Source organism: Microcebus murinus, chromosome 24, assembly GCF_040939455.1.
Source record: "Microcebus murinus isolate Inina chromosome 24, M.murinus_Inina_mat1.0, whole genome shotgun sequence".
In the NCBI taxonomy this organism is placed as follows: Eukaryota; Metazoa; Chordata; class Mammalia; order Primates; family Cheirogaleidae; genus Microcebus; species Microcebus murinus.
This window is the reverse complement of record NC_134127.1, coordinates 26,583,445-26,598,162: the sequence shown is the minus strand read 5'-3', so window position 1 is coordinate 26,598,162 and position 14,718 is coordinate 26,583,445. Positions and strand designations below refer to the sequence as shown.

The following is a 14,718-nucleotide window of genomic DNA, read 5'->3' as shown; positions in this document are numbered from 1 at the left end:
CAATCCGCCCGCCTCGGCCTCCCAGAGTGCTAGGATTACAGGCGTGAGCCACCGCGCCCAGCCCATCATTCGCATTATTAAGATCCTGTCACCACTTACACAAGTCAAGCTGTTAAATGCCCAGCTCTTTGTTATAAAATTCCAGGCACAGGAAGAGAAGAAGAATTCCATGGCCGTATTTAAGTGTATTGGGTCGATTCCATTAATGTTGGAGTTATTTTTTTCATAGTAGGAACCTCTTTCATTAAAAACAACAGTAAGATGAAAACCTAGCAGAAGAACAATTCACTCTCCAATTTTATGAGGGATGTTGTCTGGGGGGACGTATTCTTTGCTGCCCTCCCACCTCCAGGTCAGCCCCATCTGCTGCCCTGACTGAGAGGGCTCCTCCGCCCCAGCCCAGGTTACAGTCCCCTGAGAAGGACCCCTTCATCTCTTTTCCAACATACCTCTATCAAAACCCCCAATTTCTCTGAGCCCTTGATTTCAGAGATAGGAGAAATAAGCAGGTTAAAATTCTCCAAACAACACAGATAACCCTCATCATCTCTCCGAAGGTATTTGTGCATACAAAGACGTCTTTAACGATCTGTAGTTAGTAAAATGTGTGTTTAGAATAACAGCCCTCCCACTCTCCCTTGTGACCAGGTGACCATACCTTATCAATAAGAAGGACCACAATTTTCACATCCTGGTTCTCGAATGTTTTCCACTGCCTGTGACACTCTTTGTGACCATTTATTTCCATATTAGCTCATTAAAGCAACCTCTAGACACTCTTTCCTCCCAGTCTAGCATAATATGTTTTGGGAATGTCTGTAGGAACTCTACTTTTATATCACCTCATTCACCGGTCTAAACCGTGGTGCTGGATTACAGCATTTCTTATTAATAGGTCCTGTAAAAGTCATTTGCTGCCAAGAGCCCTGGAGCACCTTGGATTGAATGATGCTCTGCCAGTGTGACCATATTTATAGAACATTAGGATCTTGCTTTCACTTGCACATGCCATGCACGTTCCTGAAACAGAATTTACAGGATGTAGGTGCAGTTCTCCTCACTCGGTTGAACAGTTGATTACTGTTCAAAATTTTGTTTTAGAGTTTGTAACGGTTCAAATGCCTACACAATTTTTTTTTTTTTTGCCTATAAATTTGTTTCCCTGATGACTGCTTGAGAAAATGTCAGTTTTACATCATTGACATCATTATCTTCACCGGGTTCTCAGAATTCAAAATCTACCCAAAAACGTGCAACTTTACATGCAGTCTATTCTCTTCCCAAGAAAGGAAGTGAGCTTCACAGTTAACCTGCTCTAAATAAAGTAGGAAATGCTTCCGATTTGTGATTCTCCCTTCCGTCTGCCCCACAGGTGTGCCGACGTGAGCGCCTTTTGTGTGCAGGGCAGTACCAGGGAACCCTCTTCGCCGACCAGCCAATGCTGTTCATCTCGCCGGCCAGCAGCCCACCCAGGGCCAAGCTGCATGAGCTGGTCCACCTGTGCGGAGGCCGGATCAGCGGGGCCGCCCGCCAGGCCAGCATCTTCATTGGGCCCCACTGCGGAAAGAAGAAAGCAACTCTCAAGTATTTGTCAGAAAAGTGGATCTTAGGTAGGAATCTAGGTGCAGAAACCACTGTTTTGTGGCCCCAGCCACATGGACAGGTTTCAAGAAAGGGGAACTTGGTGTCATGTTCACACTCCTTTCCATGGGGCTTGGGGACTATCAGGTTGAGGTCCGGCTTGACAGGGTCGTGGAATTTTCCCCATACATTCCTGCTCTTGTCAGCTGAAGTAGAGTCCACAAGGACACTGAAAGTCCGATTAGACTTCACCCGTTCCACTTCCCTAGCACATGTGAAAACCCAGTCTACCCAAAGCTACCCCAACCATGAGCCCCGAGCACGTGCTCTGCGTGTGTCACCCCGAGACCGTGTCTCTCCGATGGCCTTCCCACTCTGCTCAGGGCAGTGGGACTCAGGACAGTGCCAGCTGTTCTGGCCCAAGCCCCCGTCCCTGTCACATCCCCCTCCTGGGCACACTTGTGATACCTCCTTTTGCTCATGTGCTCAAAGTGGTGTTAAAGACATAAAAGGAGATACTTCTCTTATTCAAAAAGCAAGCACAGACCAGGCACGGTGGCTCACGCCTATAATCCTAGCACTCTGGGAGGCCAAGGTGGGAGGATCTCTCAAGATCAGGAGTTCAAAACCAACCTGAGCAAGAGCGAGACCCCGTCTCTACTAAAAATAGAAAGAAATTAATTGGCCAACTAAAAATATATGGAAAAAATTAGCCGGGCATGGTGGCGCATGCCTGTAGTCAAAGCTACCCGGGAGGCTGAGGCAGGAGAATCGCTTGAGCCCAGGAGTTTGAGGTTGCTGTGAGCTAGGCTGATGCCAAGGCACTCACTCTAGCCCAGGCAACAGAGTGAGACTCTGACTCTAAAAAAAAAAGGTAAGCACAATATCGCTACAAGGTACAGGTGTGGCGTTGACTCAGCATGCAGTCATGCCAGGGACCACGTGGGATTCTGGAGGGGAAAAGGTGGTGGGAGCTCAGCCCTGACTGGGGGAAGCTGCAGCCCACGTGTGGTTACAGGTAGGCTTGGTCTGTCATGCCACCTCTGGGATACTGGTGGCAGCTGCCCGGAGGACAGGTAAGGAAGCTCCTGAAGCAAGGACACCATCGCAGGGAGCAGGTGCAGCGGGGCGGGGCGGCCACGCTTGTGTGGGAACTTTTCTCCCCGTGATGGGGCTGCATGTGGCAGGAGGAGCTCAGGCCCCACTGTGGAGTGGTCTCCACTGCCTCCTCCAGAGGGCTTTAATAAAGGCACTAGTCTGCCTGGCCCGCCACGACAAGATACACGGACTGGGCAGCTTCAACAACAGACGTTTGCTTTCTCACAGTTCTGGAGGCTGGAAGTCCAAGATCAGGGTGCGGGCATGTTGGTTTCTCCCGAGGCTTCTGTCCTTGGCTTGTGGACGGCCACCTTCTCCGTGTCCTCAGGTGGTCTTTCCTCTGTGCGCACACGTCCTGGGATCTGTGTGTCTGAATTTTCTCTTCTATAAGGAACCAGCCAGATTGGATTAAGGCCTACTATAATGACATCATTTTAACTGAGTTGCATTTTTAAAGGTCCTATCCTCAAATGCAGTCACATTCTGAGGTACGGGGGTTGGTTAAGGCTTCCATAGGTGAATCTAGGTGGGACGCAATTCAGCCCTTAACAGTGAATCGCTCTGGTTTCAGTACCTTTGGCCGAGATCCTTACGTAGCTTCTCCAGAAACAGTTTCTCTCTCTCTCCTTCTCTCTTTCTCGCTCCCTCTTTCCTTCCCTCTTTTTCTGTGCTTCTTATTCAGTCTCCCTTCTTTGTGCTTTCACTTGTCTCTAAATCCCAAACTTCTGGCTTTTTTCACCCCTTGTTAGACATTATCCTTTAGTAGATAAGTAGATACCATGTTTGTCCAAGTAACATTTATATAATATAGAACCACATACATTTTATGAATATCTTTGAAATGACTGGTGGCCATCCTTTGACATATTAAAAGTATGGTAATCAGAAGTAATTTTTTACTATATGGTACAGAGTAATTTATCTTCTGCCTGGAAGCTAACTCCAAAAAAAAAAAAACTGTAATATAAGCCACATTCCAAAAGCCAAGAGGCGGTTTACTCTTTTCTAAATGCCAAGACTATAACCTTCAAAACATCCTATGTTTTGAAGCAGAGGTTCTTATTTTCTTTTTTGTTTTTTTTTTTTTTTTTTTAGAAAAGTGTATTATCCAAATCATACTGACTGCAAACCAGAATTGTGCTTTAACAAAATGTCCCGTTCAGCTAACGGAACTGTGCACATGATTGAGATCAACAGCCGGTATCAACAGCTAATCTTTTCAAAGTCTGGAAACTCTGCACTGTGCAGAGGCCCAAAGTCTGGGTCTGCACTCGCATCGTTTCCAGGTTGGGTCACCCCGGCGTCCGCTTCCTGTTGCTGTGCGAGTTCTTGTGCACGAGTTACACTCCATTCAGCTGCCTGCTTAGTTCCTCCAGTTGTTTTGCCACTCAGCACTCCTGCGGGTGGGATTTTAGGAGGCGAATGTCTACCCACTTAACCCCGATGTCTAATTTTTGCAAGGTCATTCAGGATTCTCTGAGTTTCAGGGCTGGGCTATGGACCCCAGCTTCTTTCTCTTTCCTCTCCCATAACTCATGTCCTGTTTCTGATTTGTCATTGATTATGCCACCCGTGTGTGCCCTTGGCAACATCCGGGTATTATGTGTGCCGCAGTTCTCACCTGCACAAGAGACCGGTCTCCCTAACTCAAGGGCCACCAGCCCTGAGCACTGTGTGTCCTCCCCTGCCCAGTCTCTTCATTGTAAGACCTTGTCTTTTCCAAGTATTTATTAGTTTATATTTTTCTCTTTGTGAATTGAATTACAGTCTAATAGCTTTGGCTGTTTACAAATAAAGGAGATTTAATTTTTATGTCTTATACATATATGCATAAAGCTACAGAGCATACGGCCCAGAGCATTGCATTTCCTGTCTCACCCAGGTTTTGCCACTAGCTGCTTCTCTGTCCTGAAGGCAAATCGCCTATCCTCTCTGGACCCCACTTGCTTCATCCATAAAACAGAGCATAACCTCCACCCTGCTCACCTCACTTCATGGTCAAAGGAGATATCACAAGAGAGTGCAAAATGCCATGTGCTGGCAACACTCATCAAGAACTCTGAGTGACAGTACCGTGGATGTGTCCAGCAGTCATGCTCCTTCCTGACCCTTTGATATAAGGCAACATTGTGTCTTTTGAAAACCTTTTTCCTCTCATTAACTTGCATTATAATGAACACTTCCCTAGAGAATATTTTATTCTCAAAATGTTGCAAGATTAAGACTAGGAATCTTTCAAAGTGTTTTAAGGTGCCAGTTCAAAAGAAAGTTATTTTGTGATAAATTATAAAATCAATACTCAAAATATATAAATTAAATTTGCTCCAACCGAAACATCAGCTGTTGTGTAAAGTAGGGTCCCTGGGAATTTTAAGAGCAGTTTGGAAAAATAGTTAAAAGTAGCTTATTGTGTTCACTTCAGATTTGTAACTCACCATCCAAAATGAAAGCTCCAAGGTTTGTTTATTTTTTTGTACCTTCATATTATTCCTACATTTTATGGTCTTGTTTTTCAGATAGTAATAAAGTCATGGGGATAAACAAGCAGGAGATTGTTTAGCCACAAGAAACAAGAAACCTCTCTGGGAAGTTTCTGTTTTGTTTTGTTTTGTTTTGTTTTGACCAGAAGAGGTGGACACCAAAACCGAGTATCTTTCTCTTGGCCCCCGACATCTTAGCACCAGAATTCATCAGATGAGCCTTTCATCCCTGCACTGTCTATATCTCAAAAACGACAACCCAATGTTTATGAACGTAAAAAAATTGTTAATGGTTATCCTATTTGTGAGAATTTCTTCTAACCTCGCTCTGAGGTGACCCCTCAGCATTCACCCAGCCTGCCCCCAACTGCCACATGTTGCTGGCATAGGACAGGGAGTGGATGTGCGAAGTCACCAGATAGGACTCAGCGTACAAAAGTTAAGCCACACCCTCCTCGTTCGCTCTGTGGAGAATTTCATATGTGCTGTGTTGCCTTATAACAAGGTGATTAGAACAGTCATGACTGTGTTTCCAATTCACTCCCTAAGGTCTGCTTTCCCTGAAACAGCACTGTACTTGGGCCAAGATTCTTGATGAATCATTCAACTGAATGGAGAAATGGGGATTTTTGAGAGAGAACACACTTTCGGGCACTGGAATATGTATGGAAATAAACAGGAAAACAGAAATCAAATTCCCAGCACTAGGAAGCAAAATGTTGCTCTTACCTGGTACTGATGGTACCTATTGTATTTGAAAGCATTTTCTAATTATTGGATTTCCCTCCAAAACTCCCATGAAATATAATTCCCATTTTTACATGTCAAGAAATGGCCGGGCTCAGTGGCTCACGGCTGTACTCCAAGCACTCTGGGAGGCCAAGGCGAGCAGATTGCTCGAGATCAGGAGTTCAAAACCAGCCTGAGCGAGACCCCGTCTCTACTATAAATAGAAAGAAATTAACTGACCAACTAAAATATATATATACAAAAATTAGCCGGGCATGGTGGCGCATGCCTGTCTGTAGTCCCTGCTACTCGGGAGGCTGAGGCAGCAGGATTGCTTGAGCCCAGGAGTTTGAGGTTGCTGTGAGCTAGGCTGATGCCACGGCACTCACTCTAGTGTGGGCAACACAGTGAGACTCTGCCTCAAAAAAAAAAAAAAGAAAGAAAAAGAAAAGAAGATCCTGAGGGGCCTGAAGGAACTCAGCTGGGGTGAGAGGGGGAGCCCGAGGCGGAGCTCTGAGCCCCCAGCGCAGTCCTGGCGGGGCTGCGACGTCTGTGCCCTGCTCAGTTCTGTCCACTCTTTCATCCCCACTTGGTGTTATTACTAAGGCTGGCTTGGCCTTTCTCATAAGGCACATTTCAGACGCCCTTTTATTGTCTGGGTCGTGTTCAAGCGATAAGACATACACATTCATGCTGTTGTGGGAACGTAATGTAATGTTCTCAACAGTGTTGCCAAGAAAAAAAAGTGTAGCCTTGGCACGACTTCCTCCCTATAACTTATGAAGAGTGTTAGATTCGAGTGCCTCCCCGTGTGGGTGTTCTCAGCAACAAGATCCCTGGGAGCACGTGGGCCTTTCTCATGCCAGCACCCATCTCTCGTTGCTTCCCTGACAGCTGAGCAGAAAACTGCCACTCTCACGGGTGGCCGCTCAGGAGGCCTGGGGACTCCGTGGCGAGATAGATTGTGAGGTTGTCCATTGCATAGATGAGGAACCCGTCAGTCGGTGAGTCGCAGAGAGGGGAGGCCATCTGCTGCTGCGGGGGAGCACGGCAGGGGAGAGGGAGAGGGAGGCAGGTCCGCCCCAGCCAGCACCCCTCTACACAGGACAGCCTCGGTCTGTCTTCACCATGGTGTCCAGACCCACAAGCTCAGCAACCACTCAGAAAGTGACTGTGGAATTTTAAGATACGACTTCAGACAGTATGAAGAATTATTTTTGCTCTGAGTTATTCTGAAAACAGATGCAATCTACCAAGATAGAAGTGAATGAGAACGAAAACTAGTAGAATTTTATAATTTTGACATCTAATAGGTCCGTCAGTAGTAATGTTTTTAAATTAACGGTTAGTGCCTAAGACAGCATTTTAGCATTAGCTTGGGAAAAAGATGGGAAGAGCATGCTCCGAAAGTGAATTTCTAAGCTTTCCCTTTAATTGCATTCGTTGGTCAACTAATGGTCCTAGATGGTTATCTTTGAAATTTCCTAACTTGTTGGGTCCCCTCTGTTAAATTTATACCAACAGAACTAAATTCACTGGATGTAAATTTTATCAGAGATGTAAAAGTTAAAAAGCATATTAACAGCAGGCAGGCAAGCAAACCTAAAATAGAAGTTTCTCTGTACCTTACCAGCCAAAGGCACATTCCTCAAACCTCACTTTAAAGAAAAAAAAAAAAACTTAGACCACAACAGTCAGCTGTATATTCAGCTCAGAATAGGAAATATTGTAAACATGGCAACATTTCATATCGATTAGAAATGTAGTCAGTCACTGGTTTGGGAAGTCAAAGTGCTAAGCACTTTGGTTGTGACAGGTTAACTTTTTCCAGATTATTTTGCTATACAAACTCACAGAGCCCTCTGCAAACATTCTCTTGTTTAGGTGTGAAGGCTTAAGTGTTTAACAACCCCTGCATCTCTAAGTATCAGAAAGGTTAATGGACACAAAGAAACTTCAAAGCTCAACCTCCTAATGGGACTTGTCACTAGTTTTAGGCTACCTTTGTTCATTGATCTAGTTAGTTAATGCTTGGGGTTACGCCTGTAAGAGAGGTTTTCTTGTGCGTTTGGAGTATGTTGAACCCTAGTTCCTTTTTGTTGTTGCATATTAGGTGGTGAATGTTAAGCACCATAGAACCTAAAGTGATAGAGCTCGTGTTAGGGCTGAATTGGGTCCCCCAGAATTCATACATTGAAGCCATACCAGTCCTTAGAACAGGGGTCCTCAGACTTTTTAAAGAGGGTGCCAGTTCATTGTCTCTCAGACCGTTGGAGAGTGCGCACTGTAGGCCCAAGACGAGTTGGCTGCTAAGCAGGACAGGCAGCGGCGGCAAAAACACCCAGCGGGCTGGATAAATGTTCTAGGTGGGCAGCATGTGGCCCTCGGGCCATAGTTTGAGGACGCCTGCCTTAGAATGTGACTGCATTTGGAGATAGAACCTTTAAAGAGGTGGCTGAGGTAAAAATGAGGTCATAAGGGTGGGGCCCTGATGCAATATGACTGGTGTCATGAGAAGAAACACCAAAGATGTGCCTGCACAAAGAAAAGACCGCGTGAGGCCACAGTGAGAAGATGACCATCTGCACAGCAAGGAGAGACGCCTTCAGAGAAACCAGCACTGCAACACCTTCATCTTGGACTTCCAGCCACCAGAACTGAGAGGAAGTACTCTTTTGTTGTTTAAGCTGCCCAGCCTGTGGCATTTTGTTATGGCAGTCGGAGCAAACTCATACAGCTCAAGATGAAATCTGAGGTCACCTGAAGAAATTCACATTTGGCCAGAAGTGGTGGCTCATGCCTGTAATCCCAGCACTCTGGGAGGCCGAGGCAGGCAGATCGCTCAAGGTCAGGAGTTCGAAACCAGCCTGAGCAAGAGCAAGACCCCATCTCTACTAAAAATAGAAGAAATTAATTGGCCAACTAAAATATATAGAAAAAAATTAGCCGGGCATGGTGGTGCATGCCTGTAGTCCCAGCTACTCGGGAGGCTGAGGCAGGAGGATGGCTTGAGCCCAGGAGTTTGAGGTTGCTGTGAGCTAGGCTGACGCCACGGTACTCTAGCCCAGGCAACAGAGTAAGACTCTGTCTCAAAAAAAAAAAAAAAAAAAAAAGGAAATTCACTTTTATACCAGAGAAACCAGGGCATCTAAATTTCCTGGCCAGAATCACACAGTGAGTTACTACTGAAAGACCCAGAAGTCCAACCTAGTCACCTGAGTGTCAGTCCAGACTCCTCCTCTGTGAGAAGTAAGAGCTTATGCCAGGCTCAACAAGGGGAGTGTCTTTTGTGGTTCCCACAAAAAGGGAACTAACTGTTGTGGTTCCCAAGCTGTGCGGCCATGAGCGGGCCTGGGACTGAGGGCCCCACCTTGAGGCAAAATAACAATAAACTTTTCCCAATTTGCAGCAAGAGAAAAAAGTAGTTTGATAAAATCATCTCATTTTATTGTTACATAAATTTTTCTTAGACTTTGGTGCTTAAAGAGGAATGAATATATAGCAACAGAGTCAACCTGAAAAATGTAGGAGGAAAGAGAAAATAATGACACAGCCAAATATTTGACAAAAGTGAAGCAATGCAAAAAACAGGCTCAGCAGCAATGAAAGCTGAGTTCTTTGGCAGAAAAAGTTACAAATAGTAAAAATCCTAGCAATCTTGAGGAAGAAGAAAGAGATAGGGTCCAGTGAGAAATGCTAAGGGTGAAATTGGAGCTATAGCCGCAGATACAGTAAGGATATTTAAAAGTCAGAAGGAGGCCGGGTGCGATGGCTCAGCCTGTAATCCCAGCAATTTGGGAGGCTGAGGCAGGAGGATCCCTTGAGGCCAAGAGTTTAAGACCAGCCTCAAAATAGAGCAAGACCCCATCTCTACAGAAAAATTTAAAAACTAGCTGGGTGTGGTGGTGCACACCTGTAGTCCCAACTACTGGGGAGGCTAAGGCGGGAGATTTGCTTGAGCCCAGGAGTTTGAGGCAGCAGTGAGCTAAGATCACCCCACTGCACTCCAGCCTGGGCAACAGAGCAAGACTCTGTCTCTTTAAAAAGGGAGAGAGTGAGAGTGAGAGAGCGAGAGAGAGAGAGAGATGAATAGAAGACCTGCATTCCAAGAATCCAGAAGAATGGTGGGTAAGGTGTCTAGAAACCTGGACTCAGGGAGAAGTGCTGAAGGAACTGTGGTTTATTCAGTCTTCAGAAGAGGAGCCTACTGTGCAAAGGATAGGAGATCTGTGGGTGAAATTTACACAGGTAGAAAGGACTTCATGAGCACTTGAAGCTGCTGGACTCTACCGCTAAGGGCTGCCTGAAGTCATGAGGCCCCAGAGACTGGGTGACCGTCATGTCATATGAAGTGTAGAGGATTCCTTCACAGAGGGGAGATCTGGCTAAGTGGCCACAGGTGTTTCTCCCAGCCCTAAAATTCTTCACTTATTTTGATAAAGGAAGACAAAGTTCCCAGGGGAATCCAGGTGTCCTTGAACTCTGTGCCGCTAGCCACACTCAGCTGTTGGCAACTGCAGTTTTCCTTCAGTAAAGTGACTGGCCCACTATACTGTAAAAGGTTAATCTTGGCAGCTTGTTGATTCCATATCCTAACCCTGAGACCACACAGCGGCATGGCCAGTAAACTTCAGCTTGTGCATGAATGTGTGCCAAAGACTTGTCAAATAGCAACTTTAAAAAAAACAAAAACTTTTATTTTCAAATTAAATTTCATGGAGCCGCTCAAGTGCAGTTCAGTTTGTTATCCGAATCTCTTTCCACCAGCTAGAACTGGCATCACCCTAACATCTGTCCCGTGGTCACGTTTTACTGGGTGTTTGGGGATTGTCTGTAGGAGGTGACATTGGAATTTGGGGACGTGCCTATCTTCAGATGCCAAACGAGCTTGGATAGAAATCATTTTCCTGTGCATGCTTACGTTCTGAACTCGGAGCTATGCGGGGCTCCCTAGACGTGGCTGCCGGGCTGTGGCCGTTGCTCAGATGCTCTTCTGTTCTGACCCTGGGGTGCCGACCACACACTGGGTCACAGAACCCGCCATGGTGACGCCACTGCATTCTACCGGGGGCGACCAAGCAAGACTCTGTCTCAAAAAAAAAAGAAAAAAAAATCTCTCTGACTCTTGTCTTTAACTTGTTTGTGGTGTCTTAAGTATTACCAAGGTTTTAGTTTTTAATTACTATTTTTTATAAAATTAAATACCTCTTTTCCTCCATGCCATCAAAATTTTAGTACTTTCTCTTAGAAAAGTCTTTTCCATGCCCTGAGCTTTAAAAATAGTCTGCTGTATCTCGTGTTTTTTAAAAATGTTTAGAGTTTAATCCATGTGCATTTTATTTATTGTGTAATAAGAGGGAACCATGTGATTTCCTAAGTAACTTATTTATTTTTTGCTGATTTATAATGCCTCCTTGGAGTCACCTCTTAAATTCCCATGTATGTGTGAGTATGTTTCTGGTTATTCTCTTGCATTGACCTATCCGGTGGGGAACCTGTGGCCTTGCGGCCCCATGTGGCCTCCTGGTTCCTTGAGCAAGGCCCTTTCACTGAATCCAAATTTTATAGAACAAATCATTTTAAAAAAGGATTTGTCCTATGGAGTTTGGGTTCATTTGAGGAACCACACGTGGGGATCTGGAGGGCCACATTGGGCCATGAGGCTGCAGGTTTTCCAGCCAAGAAGAAATTTTTAGATTTTGTTGAATGTTTAGATTCATTAGGAAAGAGCATCATCCTTTTTGCAATTTTTTTCTGACTTCCAAAAATGACATCTGGTCAGAACCCTAGATGTAAAAATTGAATTCGCAGGGTTTTTAAAACCTGGGAGAAAATATGTTTGAAGTAGTTTATAACCTGGGTATAGGGAAAAGCTCTCTACCTACCTGTGATCAAAATCTAGATGCAATAAAACAAAATATTGATATTATTTGAATATATAAAAAAATTAAAACTTTTCCATGGCAAAAGTTTGCATAGGAAAAGGCAAATGTCAGACTCAGAGAAAATACATACAACATATCACAAATAAGAGACATTTAAAATGTAAATCATAGTAATATCTGGATCACTGTCATGGAGAGATTTAAGTATTAATAGTATGCCTAGTACTAATAATAATTGTTATAATTATATATGATATTATTAATTATACAATTATGTGTGTATATATATTATATATATTAACATATATATAAAATAAATGTTAGTGTTTCTCCCTCCTGAAATTCATCAAAGAATCCCTCACCAGCTCAGACCTCCCAGGTGGAAGCACATTTGTTTGTAGAAACCAACAATTAAATTCTGGGACACTATCTTGAACTGTAACTAAGAGTAATCATTTTTCTCTCATTTTTTTTAATATTTGTAGAATAAACGCATTTTTCCTTGTTGGTACCACACAATCGGCACAGCTTTCCATCTTCCATCTGTCATCAGTATGACTCCTTAAGGTCCTTCACATATGATTGTATAGTTATGTGACTGTATAATTACAATTGTATAACTGGACAATAATTGCAATTAATTAATTTAATCCACTTTATAATCCAGTTGGCGCTGACAATGGGTTTCATTCCTTTTTCATTCCAATAGCCAGACTAGAATTGTGGGGTTTTGGGGGTTTCTTTTTGTTTTTTTTTTGAGACAGAGTCTCACTTTGTTGCCCAGGCTAGAGTGAGTGCGTGGCGTCAGCCTACTTCACAGCAACCTCAAACTCCTGGGCACAAGGGATCCTGCTGCCTCAGCCTCCCGAGTAGCTGGGACTACAGGCATGTGCCACCATGCCCGGCTAATTTTTTCTATATATTAGTTGGCCAATTAATTTATTTCTATTTATAGTAGAGACGGGGTCTCACTCTTGCTCATGTTGGTTTCAAACTCCTGACCTCGAGCAATCCGCCCGCCTTGGCCTCCCAGAGTGCTAGGATTACAGGCGTGAGCCACCGCGCATGGCCTAGAGACTAGAATTGTGAGCAATACACTCTCCGGTATTTAGAGCTAGGGATCGTTTCCAGCCAGCTGGTAGTTACACCTGTGCTGATTTATTCAGCTGCACCTGCAGCTCTATCTAAAGCCGGTTATAGCTCATAATTTTCGTAAAATAATCAACTTCCAAACTGACAGGATTTTACAGCTCATTGTCCAGCTTCTCCAATTGAACTATGAAGAATTGAGTTTTAGAAAGTGTGCTTATTAACTTCGTGCTCCACATAAAATGTCTATCCCAGGTAGATAGAATAACACAGCCTAGTATTGTTGTTAGTGTCATAATTAAAACTGGTTTATACATTTATTTGTGCTCTGCCTCGTATCAAGAGGATTTGAAGTAGCTGAGATTAGACTTCAGGTCTCCCATGCTGTAGACTGGCAGGTTTCCCACCCTGCCCAGAAGAATGTTCTTCCCGATGGGAACGACCTCTGTGTCCTGTGTCTCACGGGATGTGGAGCTACTGAGCACTTGACCTCCAGCCAGTGTGACTGAGGAAATGAATTTTTAATGTCATTTAATTTTAATTTCAGAAGCCACGTGTACTGTGTGGACAGGCGGGCCTGTGAACACCACAGCTCATGACCATTTAAGAGTTTTTAAATACGGTTCCGTGCATGTATAAAAAGTGTGTTGCTTTGCCGTGCAGCTGGCTGTTATGCATGCCAAACTGCTTTCCCCTCTCTCCCCAGATTCCATCACTCAGCACAAGGTCTGCTCCCTTGAAGACTACCTATTGCTGCAGTGACGGAGACATCATCGGACCGTGGCGACTGCAGGCAGCTCGCCAAGCTGCCTTTGGACTTTCAAATGAAAAACAGCACTGTGAAGGGAAGGAGCTGACTTATTAAAGATGACTGTAGATATCATCACCTTTGCCTTGTGAGTGTTGTGGTTTTTATCTTAGAATTCCTTTGTGTGACTTTCTGAAGACTAAATTTATGTTTCAGAGAAGCATTAGCTGGTCCTTTCTGGGATTTTTCTATATAATGACAATCTTTGTATCTTAGTTTTCTGTTGTTTTGTTTTGTTTTGTGTTTTGAGACAGGGTTTCACTCTGCCACCCTGGCTTAGAGTTCAGTGTCGTCAGCCTAGCTCACAGCAACCTTAAACTCCTGAGCTCAAGCGATCCTCCTGCCTCAACCTCCCGAGTAGCTGGGACTACAGGCACACACCACCACACCCAGCTTATTTTTGTATTTTTTGTAGAGATGGGGTCTCGCTCTTGCTCAGGCTGGTCTAGAACTCCTAGCCTCATGCAATCTTCCTACCTCAGCCTCCCAAAATGCTAGGATTACAGGTGCAAGCCACCGTGCATGCCCGGCCTGTATCTTAGTAATGCTCATAAATTAAAAGGTCACCAAACCTTTGTTATTAAAGCACTGTACTGTCAAATAAAGAGTGGAAATTCATTTAAACTGTTTTTATTACTGAGAACAATCAAAGAACCCCCGAAGCTTCTTGGCTTAGACCCTAAGATCTTTATGAACACGTCACATACTAGAGATTAAGGACATTCATCAGGTATTAAAGTTACTTCTATGTATCTGAGATTCCTCTCAAATTAATCAGTGAAGACGGGTGGAGCGTGTTGCAGTGATGATCTGAGCAGCCCTACTTCTGCAAGCTGAGTTTATGGTGAGCAGAGCATCACCGACAAGAGACCACCGCCTCCACTGGCCACTTCATGTCCCGTAGACGAACTTGGCAGCCAGGAAGGATGTGTAGAAATGCTGATTGATGAATCACCTTCTAAAAAAGAGATATGCTACTTCCCAATGAGGCTTAAGGTGCCAGTAAGACCTCCTCGTGGTCCTGGCCCCTCTCCGTGTTATCTGTTGC

At 44.5% G+C, this 14,718-nt stretch overlaps 1 protein-coding gene across 1 annotated transcript in view; it reads left to right on the top strand.

Annotated features, from left to right (window-relative positions):
- The window catches only part of MCPH1 (microcephalin 1), a 190,018-nt gene extending 175,730 nt beyond the window's left edge, over positions 1–14,288 (top strand). Inside the window, exons 13-14 of the mRNA XM_012783214.3 lie at positions 1,373–1,610; positions 13,569–14,288. Of these exons, the coding sequence (XP_012638668.1) occupies positions 1,373–1,610; positions 13,569–13,624 (294 nt within the window). The 3' untranslated portion in view covers positions 13,625–14,288. The remainder of the gene's footprint in view (positions 1–1,372; positions 1,611–13,568) is intronic.
- The last annotated feature ends 430 nt before the right edge of the window (positions 14,289–14,718 follow it).